The sequence below is a fragment of the Pelophylax lessonae genome (genome assembly GCF_965119305.1).
Source record: "Pelophylax lessonae genome assembly, chromosome: 11".
Lineage (NCBI taxonomy): Eukaryota > Metazoa > Chordata > Amphibia > Anura > Ranidae > Pelophylax > Pelophylax lessonae.
Genome location: NC_138778.1, coordinates 180,802,153 through 180,816,017, shown reverse-complemented (window position 1 = coordinate 180,816,017; position 13,865 = coordinate 180,802,153). Strand labels below are relative to the sequence as shown.

At 44.3% G+C, this 13,865-nt stretch overlaps 1 protein-coding gene across 2 annotated transcripts in view; it reads left to right on the top strand.

The window, feature by feature from the left end:
* KCNH6 (potassium voltage-gated channel subfamily H member 6) overlaps window positions 1–13,865 on the top strand; it is a 352,494-nt gene that overhangs the window by 93,933 nt on the left and 244,696 nt on the right. For both annotated transcript variants that reach the window (XM_082271267.1, XM_082271266.1), the window contains exon 2: window positions 5,046–5,276. In XM_082271267.1, the coding sequence (XP_082127393.1) occupies window positions 5,046–5,276 (231 nt within the window). The remainder of the gene's footprint in view (window positions 1–5,045; window positions 5,277–13,865) is intronic.

Genomic DNA, 13,865 nt, shown 5'->3' with positions numbered 1-13,865 from the left:
CCGTGTGAATGGTCTCCATTCTGAACTTCTGCACCCACACAAAGCAGTTCAATGCCTTGAGGTCCAGGATTGGACGCACCTTGCCCTCCTTCCTGGAAACTGTAAACAGGTTTGAATATGATGAAGGGGGGGACACCCCGAAACGCGTAAGCGGTTCTTTGGAGGTCCACATCCCACCATGGCCTGCATCAGCAGAGGAAGCCCAGTGGAGAGTCTTGGTGGACCTTGATTGCACATGTTGCCCGTGTTCCAACTTGTTTTGTGAGTACAATGTGTATGCTATTTTATTGTTTTAAAGATAATGCGCTAGGCTGGTGCACCCTCTGTCCTTTCCTTTTTTAGAGTCTGTTTGGGTTACCACGACCTGCTGAGAGTGGCAGCACAGCCGGGACTATGTCCATTCAACCTGAATCGCATTCTCAGGATACCCGTTTCAGGATAACCCCTCAAGCGCAGGAGTCATTTGTCTTTTGTACATTGAATAAAACCCCTGAAAACGTTCTGAAGTCGGAACTGGAACAATAACCCCTTAAAGTATCAGGTCTTGCACCGCCCCAAAGAGAGCCTGTAAGCGGTCCGGGGACAGGTGCACGTTGGAAGGAAAGAACCTTTCTGGAGGGCAAGAACGAAACCCAATCTTGTAGCTGGACCGTATGACTTTGTGGACCCGCTTGTCTTTTACCAAGGAAGTCCACCGGTCCGGGAACCAGTGAAGACATCCCCCCACCCCAGAAATGGGTGAGGGTGCACTTTCATGTTGAAGGAGCCTTGTCTGCGTGTCTAGAGAAGCCCGCTCTCGACTTGCCAGGCCAAGGTCGCTTGGATCCTCCCGAGGAGGCTTTGAAAGGCTTTGATCCCTTGTCATTCGACCCTATGGGGCGAAAAAACTTCTTGTGAGCCGAGCAGCATGGGCCACATCTATGACGAGGATCTTTGCCTTTACTAGCCTGTGGAAGAAAAGTACTCTTCCCCCCTGTAAGATCTTTAATGATGTCATCCAGGGTAGCTCCAAACAGGCGATTTCCTTGAAAAGGAAGATTAGTTAAGGTCCGCAGACCAACATTTGAGCCAAAAAAAATTGCCTAAGGACCACTGCCGAAACAGAGAGCCTAGAAAGAAGGGAAGCCACATCCAAAGAGGCATCACAGATAAACTGCAGCTAGTTCATCAAAGGCAGAGGGAAGCTGCTCCCCCTCCAGGTCACGGCATAAAACTTTTGCCCACCCAGTCAGAGTTTGCGACACCAGGGCCGAAGCGACACCAAGTGCTGAACCAGCCACTGTGTACATATTGCGGGCCACAGCCTCCGCCTTCTTGTCAGCCGGATCCTTAAAGGCTGGAGACTCTTTAACAGGAACCATGGTTGCCTTGTTCAACCTGGAAACTGGAGGGCCCACTACTGGTGGAACAGTCCACTTTTTAAGAAGGGACTCCTCATAAGGGTACCGCATAGCAAATTGCTTAGGGACCAAAAGGTCATTAAAAAGGGTCCTGTCAAAATAGGAGGGAAAAGTAAACACCTTTGCTGCTCTGGAGAGCTTGTGAGTGCCAAAGGGAACCAATACATTTGTCGTAGCTTCAGCTTCCAGCAGGGTGAGCCACGTCCACGGCGGCTGAATCAGATTCAGGATCTGAGGAGACAGATGAGGCAGGGGAAGGCAGAGGCGCTTTTTCGCTAGCCCGTCATCCGAAAAACACTTCCACCTGGGACACAAAGGACTTCAGGACCGCTGTCAGTGCATGAATGGATGGTTGGGACCAGGAGGGCCCTTCAGCCTCTGAGAGGAGGTCAGGTTGGGAAATGTGCTCCAAAGACTCCATGAGTCAAAAGGGGAGACCACAAAAAAAGTGCAAAACACTGCTAAGGCAGCACAACCCGGTCGCCAGTAACAGAGCACCAATCAATCCTGCAGCAGAGAGGAAGTGGACCCCACCACACTCACCACCCCACAGAACAGACACTGGCAGCACCAGGATAATCTGCCCTCCATGTGCGGCGTATAGGGAATGAAAAGACCCAGGAGTCAGCACTAGGCTATTAGGAAGACTCCCCCAGCCAAAATTGCCGCCCAGAAAGGCTTCACTGTCATGGCCACCACTATTTTTAATGCTGGACTACCGCAAAAATGTCCGCCAGACTACACAAACATAGCCGCTGTGCATTACAGTACATAGGCTACAAGTAAAAAAGTAAAAGTCAGCCCCGTGTGGCACCACGAGGCTCTTGGCAACCCAAGAGGGATCCATAGGCCTCAGAAACAGGCACAGGCAAGAAGGGGGACCCTGGCAGGAGCCCCCATCAGGTATTCCCCCCCCCCACAGCTGATTGCCCGGTCGCAAGTGGTGCACCCCTTTTGCCCTCATTGCCAGTACAGTACCCTGCTCCAGCCCCAGGAGGTAGGCCAGACCACCCCACAACCCCAGCATAGGAGGAGGGAGAGAGGGGGGCAGATGTGGGGCTAGATGGCCCACAGGGACCACCAGATACCGATGAGGGGGTGCTTTACGGGAAGGAGGGGAACCCAGGGGTCGGCCGTCCCATGGAGGTGCCCACATCCACCCCAAAATCCCCCCAGAAGGTACGTTGCAACGCAGGCCGAGACCCGGTCGTATGCGACCTCGCGAGGCATTTAACTTGCAGGCCAGCCCCCATCTGGTTGGGCTATGCCGCGGCCAACTTAGCGTGAAGCTGAGGTCTGAACGAGCTTGCTGGCCAGACTGGGGTGACCACTGGATCTAGATTATCCAGCCTGTCGCCCAGTCCAGCAGTTAATTGTAGATCTCGCAGGAAAAAAAACAGAAAAAAAATTGCAAGGACCAAAGATCCCAGCAAGGAACTAGGTCCTTACTCCTGACTAAGCAGAAAAAAAATGAGTACCTAGAGCAGAGAGGGAGAGGATACCCCTGGGACTGCCCATAGGTGTAGTCAGTCTTTTTTTTCTGCCCAGTGTCGTACTCCTGTAGGGGGCAGTATAACCCAATGGTTAAGAAGATCAGGAGCTGTGTCCATCAATGAACAAAAGAGAAATTAGTAAATTTAAGGTTAATGACTTCTTCGCAGAGCAAGATACCATACTGTAACTCTGATGAATTCCTGGAGTGCACTACAACCACTTCTTGCTCTCCACCCCTCATAAACAGGAATTCAACATATCAAAAACTGTTTATCCCTAGCATACAAGCTTTTAAAGTGGAACTTCACTTTCTCAATCAACATTGACTATTTTAAATCCTTAGGGTGCTAGCACTAGTAAATAGATAGGAAAGTATATCATACTTGTTTTAAACTGTTTTTTTTTTTTTACATTTCTTTAGTTACTTCCTCGTTTGCTTGTCTAGGCAAATTATGTCATACATCCATCCCAGGAATCTTCAGGGGGAGGAGGGGTTTTCTCAGCTAAGCACACCCTCCTGCCTGCATGTCTGAGCTAAGGGCAGATGGATTTGCTTCAAATATCATCTGTCCTTACTCAAGATGATCATGTCCAGAAATGCTTGGGGGGGGGGTGTAATAAGGCATGGAGACATTGATGGGTGGGTGGGTGAGTTTGCTTTGAATATTACAAATGAATTAAATAGCACTTTTGATTTGTTGTGCTCAAATACAGTGTAGTTCCGCTTTAATCACCCCTCCAACAGGCCCATAGAGAGATGGGAGTCAGCACTAGGCACTCAAATTAACCCTGAACAGAGTGACAGAGTAGTCCTACTTACCCATAATTCCTCCATCACAAATACATTCCAGCAACAATTATATAAAATTATTTTGCACTGGTACAGAATTCCCTCTGTCTAAAACACGTTTAACAAATATATAGCAGACACTGGTTAGAAATGTAAGAAAGCACCCGGGACCATGTTATAATAAGCATTGCCCCTTTTTGTTACACAGTGAAAGCAGTACCCTGCTGTGTCACCACTTACTCCTTAGAGAAGAATTCTGCATCATATCTCACCCCTACCTCCCTGCCACCCTCTTCTCACCACCCAAATCATCCTTTCCCTCTCCTCCCTAAATTTCACACATCTTTCCAATACCACACCTCTTTCCATCTTCCATTTTCTATCCCCCCAGTACTCCAGCCCACAATAAACCAGATTAGATATATGATGTTATTCCTTCCCTCAGAACAAATTTTGTAGAGGGGTTTCAGACTCCCCATTTTCAAAATTATTTAGCTAAAGTTGGTTTCCTATGAGAATATTCTGTAAACAATTGCTTATTTATATCAGTGTATCCGCAATGTTAATTTTCAAAAACACCACAGATACTGTAGTACAAATTGTCACATACAGTATGTCTTTGTTTCAGCCATGTATTCATATGTACTATCTAATTTTACAGACTGTACTCTATTGGCGCTTTTCCACTGCATGGAACCGAACGGTACGGCTCGCTTAAACAGTACCACCTCAGTTGTGGTTCACAGAGGGCCGTACCGGTACCATATCCCACAATCCTTTGCATGCAGCCTTGACTGTTTGTCACTACTAGCCACTGATTGGTCAGAGAATCGTTGTTATCCCACCCACTTTACTTTAGTGGAAAACCAAACCGTACCAAACCGTACCGGACCGTTCCAACACCGTACCATGCGGTACCATGCAGTGGAAAACCAAACAGAGCCGAGTGGAGCCGAGCCGGTACTTGCAGTGGAAAAGTGCCATATGTAAATATCAATATATTATGGAAATAAAAAAAAAATACTGCACTTATCTTTAAATTATTTTTGCTATCTTCCCCAGATGCATACTTGTTTCCATCCCATGGCTTCAGCATTACTTTTATGTTTGTCTGTTCTACCATTATTATAAGGCCCAGTAACTTAAACCCATATGGCTTCACAAATTATTTAAAAAGTACCACCATTGGTGGTTCCACAGCTTTTATTGTCTACAATGACTGACACTATAAAATAATAAAAATGGTTTTAACTCACAAGATATACTTTCTTTAAAACGGTTTACGTCTGGGTACAACAATATTTTAAATTTTCCATTGAATATACAAGAAATACATTTTAATTCTTAATCTTTGCCTACAGGTCGCAAGTTTCTGATTGCCAATGCTCAGATGGACAACTGTGCTATCATCTACTGTAATGATGGGTTCTGTGATATGTTTGGCTATTCCCGGGTGGAGGTCATGCAGAGACCATGTACTTGTGATTTCCTAACGGGCCCTGAAACCACGCACAACAGCATTATGCAACTCACCCAAGCGCTACTGGGATCTGAAGAGCGCAAGCTAGAGATTCTCTACTACAGAAAGGAGGGTAAGATTTATATATATTTTCTAACTCCCCGCCCCCCTCCCCCCTCCACACACACTTCCTCACCATCCTATTTGAGAAAGGTAATATAAAGTCTCAACTCCATGTGGGTAGATAAGGCCAAGCTTACTGAAAGTGACCTCAGGTCAGTTCATGGGACTCAATCCTCTAAGCTCCACTGCTAATAGTGTCATGGCCCTGTGAGTAGCATCAGGCAGACTTTCACTGAAGTCATCCTCTTTAGTGTGTATGTGAGTAAGTCTTTACATTCCATTTCACAGACACAGGGGGGTTTTGGTTGCTGAGTGCACTAGAACTAGAGTGTAGAGCCAATAGAACCCAACTATCCCTGATTTGGAATCAAATCACTCTGTCCTTCATTATTAATGTTCCTCTTTTGGCTGTATGAATTACTGTAATATATAATTAATGTTTTCAGTTAGTTATATTATATTAATGCTAATGTAAAAGAAACTAGTGCTATAAAAAGTGATCATTCTTCAGCTTTAAATTATCATGGTCGGCATGATTGAGGGGTGTGACAAGGGTGTGTTCATTGTCTAAATATTTAGTGGTAAAAGGTGTAATTCTTTCTCATCTCAGAAGGTTGCAAGGTATTACAATGCATTAGGCAAACTGAACTTTTAGAGGAGCCCTAAACCCTTGCTTTTTTTTTTTTCACAGCACATTGTTATTCATTATTGTAGCACAGAACTAAAATTCATTTAGTTCAGAAAAGTTTGTAAACACATTATTTTCTTTTGCCGCATCCCACAGTTTTCTGTGGCTCCTTTCGCAAAACACCAGTCAGAGAGCACGCTCTCCTAAAATTATTGCCAATCCCTAGATAACATTGATCAGGACTACATGTCCCATCATGCATTGTACCAGTGTGAATATATGCCCTGTCATTGCCACCTCATCCCTTTAAAATCGAACACATATCAATTACACAGGTTCTGAGGCTAATGTGTTCAGTTTTAAAGGGATGAGGTGGCAACCCTAACTGTCATTAGGAAAATGTGGGCGATGTGAGGATATTGCCTGTGCCTTGGGAGCTGTTGTCAGTCACTTGAAAAGTAGAAGAGGCATATATCCTAGCAGGGCCCTCATGTCAGGTTGAAGTCCCCTCTAAAGAGAATGCATGTATGGGTGGCTCCAAAGGACCAAAAAGAAAAAGGAAACACCTGATAACAGGAAAGCAGGGGAGAAATAATCATGGGACTGGCAGGAAAGAAAGAAAAGGGAGATTGAAGGAAAATGCAGGCAGCATAAAATAAAAATGAAGACATCGACAGCTAAAATGTTTAGGGCTGGGTTCACACTTATGTAAATTGGATGCGGATTTCCCCACATCCAATTCACACTTACATAGTTACAGTACATAGTTAGTCAGGTTGAAAAAAGATACAAGTCTAACTGGCTCTACCAATAAAAAACTAAAAACAGTAAAGAAAACCCAACCATACAATCCCATATACACAATCCTATACCCACAGCTGATCCAGAGGAAGGTGAAAAATCCCAGCAAAGCATGATCTAATTTGCTACAGCAGGGGAAAAAGATTCCTTCCTGATCCCCCGAGAGGCAATCTGATATTCCCTGGATCAACTTTACCTATAAATATTAGTACCCATTTATATTATGTACACCTAGGAAAGAATTCAGGCCTTTTTTTAAGCCATCTAGTGAGCTTGCCAGAACCACCTCTGGAGGGAGTCTATTCCACATTTTCACAGCTCTTACGGTGAAAAAACCTGTCCGTATTTGGAGACTAAATCTGTTTTCCTCTAGATGTAAAGTGTGCCCCTTGTCCTCTGTGATGACCTTAAAGTGACTAACTCAACACCAAGTTCACTTTATGGAACCCTTATATATTGAAACATGTTGATCATATCCCCCCTTAATCTCCTCTTCTCAAGAGAGAATAAATTCAGTTCCTCTAATCTTTCCTCATAGCTGTGCTCCTCCATGCCTCTTATCAGTTTGGTTGCTCTTCTCTGCTCTTTCTCCAGTTCCCTGATGTTCTTTTTGAGAACTGGTGCCCAAAACTGAACTGCATATTCCAGATGAGGTCTTACTAATGATTTGTACAGAGGCAAAATGATATCCCTCTCTGGAGTCCTTGCCTCTGTTAATACAAGAAAGAACTTTGCTTGCTTTGGAAACCGCAGCTTGGCATTGCATGCTATTATTAACTTAGGATTAGAGTTGAGCGGACACCTGGATGTCCGTGTTTGGCGGGTTCGGCCGAACTTGAAAAAAAAGTCCGGGTCCGTGTCCCGTACTTTTTCCGAACTTTACCCGGACACCGAACCCCATTGAAGTCAATGGGGACCCGAACTTTCAGGCACTAAAATGGCTCTAAAAAACCAATGGAAAGGGCTAGAGTGCTGCAAATGGCAGCAAAATGTAGTTAAGAGCATGGCAAGTGCTCTGCAAACAAATGTGGATAGGGAAATATCTTAAAACAACAAAAAAAACAGAAAAATAAAACAATTTTCTTCATCTGTGAAGGACGAGGCCCATATGGAGTAGGAGGGAGGTTGAGGTGGCGGTGGATGTGGCGGTGTAGGTGGAAGCGGTGGTGGAGAGGAACGAGGTAGCCAACACTGCTTTTTTTTAGTCATTGTAAATTAGGGTACACCCCAAAAGAGTGAGAAAGATCAAAAATATAACAATGGCTGGGTAAGGTCGGTATCCATCTCTTTTCTGCACAAGGTACGGAAAAGTCCTGTTGGATCCATGCCTGGTTCATTTTAATGAACGTGAGCTTGTCCACATTGTCTCTGGACAGGCGGCTGCGCTTGTCTGTGATAACACCCCCAGCCGTGCTAAATACACGTTCAGATAATACACTGGCTGCACTGCACGCCAGCACCTCCAAGGCATAAAGGGCAAGCTCAGGCCATGTGCCCAATTTGGAGACCCAGAAGTTGAAGGGGGCAGACCCGTCATTCACTACATGTAGGCGTGTGCACACATACTGCTCCACCATGTTGGTGAAATGCTGCCTCCTGCTAAGACGTTCCATATGAGCTGATGGAGCTGCTGTTTGTTGTGGCGTGCTGACAAAGCTTTTCCACATTTCGGTCATGCTAACCCTGCCTTCTGAGGTGCTGGCAGTGCCCTGGTTGCGTTGGCGACCTCTTCCTCCTCCTTCTCCAGTAAAAAAGTGATATTCTCCAGAAGGTGACAAACAATCTTTAAGGTGCTTATAAAGTGAAGAAAAAAATTCTCGATCAATTGGTGAGATTCCAGGTGGTCCCAATACTAGGTGGTGGGTGAGAAACACAGGTGCACCCCTCCAATTTCTCCCGCACTCACCAGAGATATGTACCCATACAGGGGTAATAAGCCTTGGTACAGTATCCTCTTATCCGGTTATATGTGGGTCTCCTGGGGGGGCAATATCCCTTTCACCTGGGTAGTGGGTTCTCCCCTTTCCTCAATCTACGGTAATATGCAAGGAAGAAGCGCTAAAATAGTGATGTACCATTTGAAAATACTTTATTGTGCAAAAAAAAAGTCAAGTACTCACATAAAATCTATGGTAAACAGGCATCCAGAGCAGTAGGGACCGCGAGTCCCTCGTTGGCGGCTACTTCCGGGACGCTATGCGTGTCAGCGACCGGATCTGCGTTGTAGTGGGGCGGAAATGACGTAATCGCGCACTTATGTTCTTGCCTCAACACTTGTAGAGGCGCATGATGCCCTACCAAATACTGCTGCAGGTTCTGTCGCCTACTCACACTTGAGGAAGGTGTTTCACTTGTGCGTGTAGCTGGCACAGATCGACCATGTCCTCTCCTTGCAACAGGAGCTCTACCAGCAGCACCACGACCCAGGCCATGGCCCCTATTTGACGTTCTCCTCATATTTCTGTAATTTATGATCTTGCCCTAGAAAGGGGTTTATTGAATAGCGGAACAAAACAACAACAGTATCGCACGGGTGTATCTCACAGTCAAATATGCAAACTATGCCGCAATTTAATTTTTTTCACCCCAAAAGGGTGTATATTGAATAGCAGAATAGAAAAAAGTATATAAAACAGTGTATCTCACACGTACAAACACAGACTAGGCCCCGATTAAAATTTTTTGTACCCTAAAGGGAGGATGAGGAAGAGAAGTAGGAGGAGTTCGAAACAGGAGGCAAACTGAAGCGCCCTACAATCCTCGGCGGTGGAAAGAGATGCGCCAAACAAATTTGAAAGGTGTATCTCACACGTACCGATACAGACTATGCCGCAATTTAATTTTTTTTACCCCAAAAGGGTGTAGATTGAATAGCGGAATAGAAAATATGATATAAAAGGTGTATCTCACACGTACAAACACAGACTAGGCCCCGATTACAATTTTTGTACCCTAAAGGCAGGATAAGGGTGAGGAGTAGGAGGAGTTCGGAACAGGATGCAAACTGAAGCGCCCTGCAATCCTCGGCGGTGGAAGATGCGCCCAAAAAATTTGAAAGGTGTATCTCACACGTACCGATACAGACTATGCTGCAATTTAATTTTTTTTACCCCCAAAAGGGTGTAGATTGAATAGCAGAATAGAAAAAAGTATATAAAACGGTGTATCTCACACGTACAAACGCAGACTAGGCCCCGATTACAATTTTTTGTACCCTAAAGGCAGGATGAGGAGTAGGAGAAGTTCGGAACAGGAGGCAAACTGAAGCACCCTGCAATCCTCGGCGGTGGAAGATGCGGCCAAAAAATTTGAAAGGTGTATCTCACACGTACCGATACAGACTATGCCGCAATTTAATTTTTTTTACCCCAAAAGGGTGCAGATTGAATAGCGGAATAGAAAATAGTATATAAATTTGGTGATTTTTTAGTAGCACATGTGAACACAGCAGTGTCTTATGTTTTATGTCACGGTCAGCAGCAGGCTATGAAGGGAGAAAAAAATTTCCCCTTTAACCACTTAAGCCCCGGAGGATTTGGCTGCTAAACGACCAGAGGGTATTTTGCGATTCGGCACTGCGTGACTTTAACGGACAATTGCGCGGTCGTGCGACGCTGTACCTAAACGAATTTGGCGTCCTTTTTTTCCCACAAACAGAGCTTTCTTTTGGCGGTATTTGATCACCTGTGCGATTTTTTGATCACGCGCTATAAACAAAAAAAGAGCGTAAATTTTGCAAAAATAGCAATATTTTTCCCTTTTTTTTATATGAAATTCCCCCAAAAAAAATGTAAAAATCAAAATTTTTTAATATTTTCGGCCAATTTGTTTTATGCTACCTATGTTTGGTAAAAAAAATCGCAAAAAGCGTATTTTGATTGGTTTGTGCAAAAGTTATTGCGTTTACTAACAAAGGGAAAGATTTTTGTCATTTTTGTTGTTTTTTTTTTTAACGCGTAATGGCGGCGATCTGCGATTTTTTTTGCGGTACTGCGACATTGCGGCGGACAGATCGGACCCTTGACTGACATTTTTGACACTTTTGGGGTTACCAGTGACATTTCTACAGTAATCAGTGCTATATATATGCACTGTTACTGTAAAAATACACTGGTAGTGAAGGGGTTAACTTTATTTGAGAGGGAGGGGCTGTGTGTGTCCCTAGGGGCGTGATTCTAACTGTGATTGGCTGTGGCTTCAACTGTATGCAGAGTGATCAATGGATCTACATAGTAGATCCATATGATCAGCTCTCATACAGAAAGGAGAATGACAGGCAGCTTGTTTACACAAGCTGCCTGACTTTCTCCCTCTCCCCCGCCGATCGCAGAGTGGCCGGCGGCGATCGGGTCCGCCGGTCACACGCGCGGGGGGGTCCGTGACCACGCGGGAGCGCGCCTCCGGCGGCGCGCGCTCGCTCCCTAAACCCTCACAGGCGAGCGACGTAGACCTACGTCACTTTGCCTGTGAGGGGCTGACCGCCGCCGTAGATAGTCGTGCGGCGGTCGGCAAGTGGTTAAATTTGTAATTTTTAAATAGCAGATTACTACAGACTATGCCGCAATTTAATTTTTTTTACCCCAAAAGGGTGTAGATTGAATAGCGGAATAGAAAATAGTATATAAAAAGTTGTATCTCACACGTACAAACCCAGACTAGGCCCCGATTACAATTTTTTGTACCCTAAAGGCAGGATGAGGAGTAGGAGGAGTTCGGAACAGGAGGCAAACTGAAGCACCCTGCAATCCTCGGAGGTGGAAGATGCGCCCAAAAAATTTGAAAGGTGTATCTCACACATACCGATACAGACTATGCCGCAATTTAATTTTTTTCACCCCAAAAGGGTATATATTGAATAGCGGAATAGAAAATATGATACAAAAAGGTGTATCTCACACGTACAAACCCAGACTAGGCCCCGATTACAATTTTTTTTACCCTAAAGGCAGGATGAGGATGAGGAGTAGGAGGAGTTCGGAACAGGAGTCAAACTGAAGCACCCTGCAATCCTCGGCGGTGGAAGATGCGCCCAAAAAATTTGAAAGGTGTATCTCACACATACCGATACAGACTATGCCGCAATTTAATTTTTTTCACCCCAAAAGGGTGTATATTGAATAGCGGAATAGAAAAAAGTATATAAAATTGGTGATTTTTTAATAGCACATGTGAACACAGCGGTGTCTTATGTTTTATGTCACGGTCAGCAGCAGGCTATGAAGGGGAAAAAAAATTCCCCTTTAAATTTGTAATTTTTAAATAGCAGATTAGTACAGACTATGCCGCAATTTAATTTTTTTTTTACCCCAAAAGGGTGTATATTGAATAGCGGAATAGAAAAAAGTATATAAAAAGGTCTATCTCACACGTACAGATACAGACTATGCCGCAATTTAATTTTTTTTACCCCAAAAGGGTGTGTATTGAATAGCGGAATAGTAAAAAGTATATAAAAAGGTCTATCTCACACGTACCGATACAGACTATGCCGCAATTTAATTTTTTTTACCCCAAAAGGGTGTATATTGAATAGCGGAATAGAAAAAAGTATATAAAATTGGTGATTTTTCAATAGCACATGTGAACACAGCAGTGTCTTATGTTTTATGTCCCGGTCAGCAGCAGGCTATGAAGGGAAAAAAAAAAAATTCCCCTTTAACTTTGTAATTTTTAAATAGCAGATTAGAACAGCAATCTGTAGTAAAATATAGCTGAACGCTGCACACAACAGACTGATAAAAATATATTTTTTTCTCCCTCCTCCTCCTCCTCATTGGGCTCAAGTGAGGGCAAAAAGATTGTTCACTGCACCACCCCCCACACAGCAAAATCGAAGTAGATCGCTAACGGACGATTGTTCTGTCCTGTGTCTCCTATCTGTCACTGCCTACTCTCTCCAGCCTGTCCCTAAAATGCTCAAATATCTTTCCCTGCCTACACTCCGACCTGTCCCTGCATTCTTTTCGGGCACAATCTTGTTTTTCCCTGTCTGGCTCTAATCAGCAGCAGCCAGCACCGTTCTGTGTGCTCTCTCCCTACACTACAGCAGACTGACGCACCGCGCTGTGTCTCTCGAGCTTATAAAGACCTGGGTCACATGCTTCAGCTGGCCAATCACAGCCATGCCATTAGTAGGCATGGCTGTGATGGCTTCTATGGCACACCAGTTAAACGCTTGTTGATTGGCTGTTGAAAGCCCGCCATTAAAAGCGCGCCATTACATACAAAACAGGAAATAAAATTACCGAACACGGATTTTAAACCCGAACATACAGTAAAGTTTTCGGGTCCGTGTCCGGGTAGCAAAAATCCAATTATCTGGTACGGACCCGAATCATACAGTCCGTGTTCGCTCAACACTACTTAGGATCTACCAGAACACCTAGATCCTTCTCCACTATGGATTCCCCCAGTTGTACTCCACCTAGTATGCATGATGCATGCATATTCTTAGCCCCCAAGTGCATAACTTTACATTTATCAACATTAAACCTCATTTGCCACATAGTTGCCCAATGAAACAGTGCATTGAGGTCAGCTTGTAAGTTGGAGGCATCCTGTAAGGAAGTTATTCCACTGCATAGTTTGGCGTCACCTGCAAAGTCTGAAATGGTACTATTAATCCCAGACCCTATATCATTTATAAAGATATTAAAAAGTAAGGGTCCCAACACTGAACCTTGGGGTACACCACTGATAACCTTAGACCATTCAGAGTAAGAATCATTAACCACTATTCTCTGAATTCTATCTTTTAGCCAATTTTCTATCCATTTACAAACTGATCTTTCCAAGCCTGTAGACTTTACCTTACACATTAGCCATGAGTGGGGAACTGTGTCAAACGCTTTTGCAAAATTCAAGTATACTAGATCCACAGCCACCCCTCTGTCCAAGGTTTTACTTACCTCCTCATAAAAAGAAATCAGATTTGTTTGACAACTTCTGTCTTTCATGAATTCATGCTGTTTGTTGCTTAAAATATTTTTCTTCCAGCAAGAACTCCTCTATGTGGTATTTTATTAAACTCTCCAGTATCTTCCCGACTATAGAAGTTAAACTAACATATCTATAGTTACTTGGCAAAGACTTTGATCCCTTTTTAAATATAGGCACCGCATCGGCCATACGCCAATCCAGTGGTACTATTCCAGTCCTTAATGAGTCCCT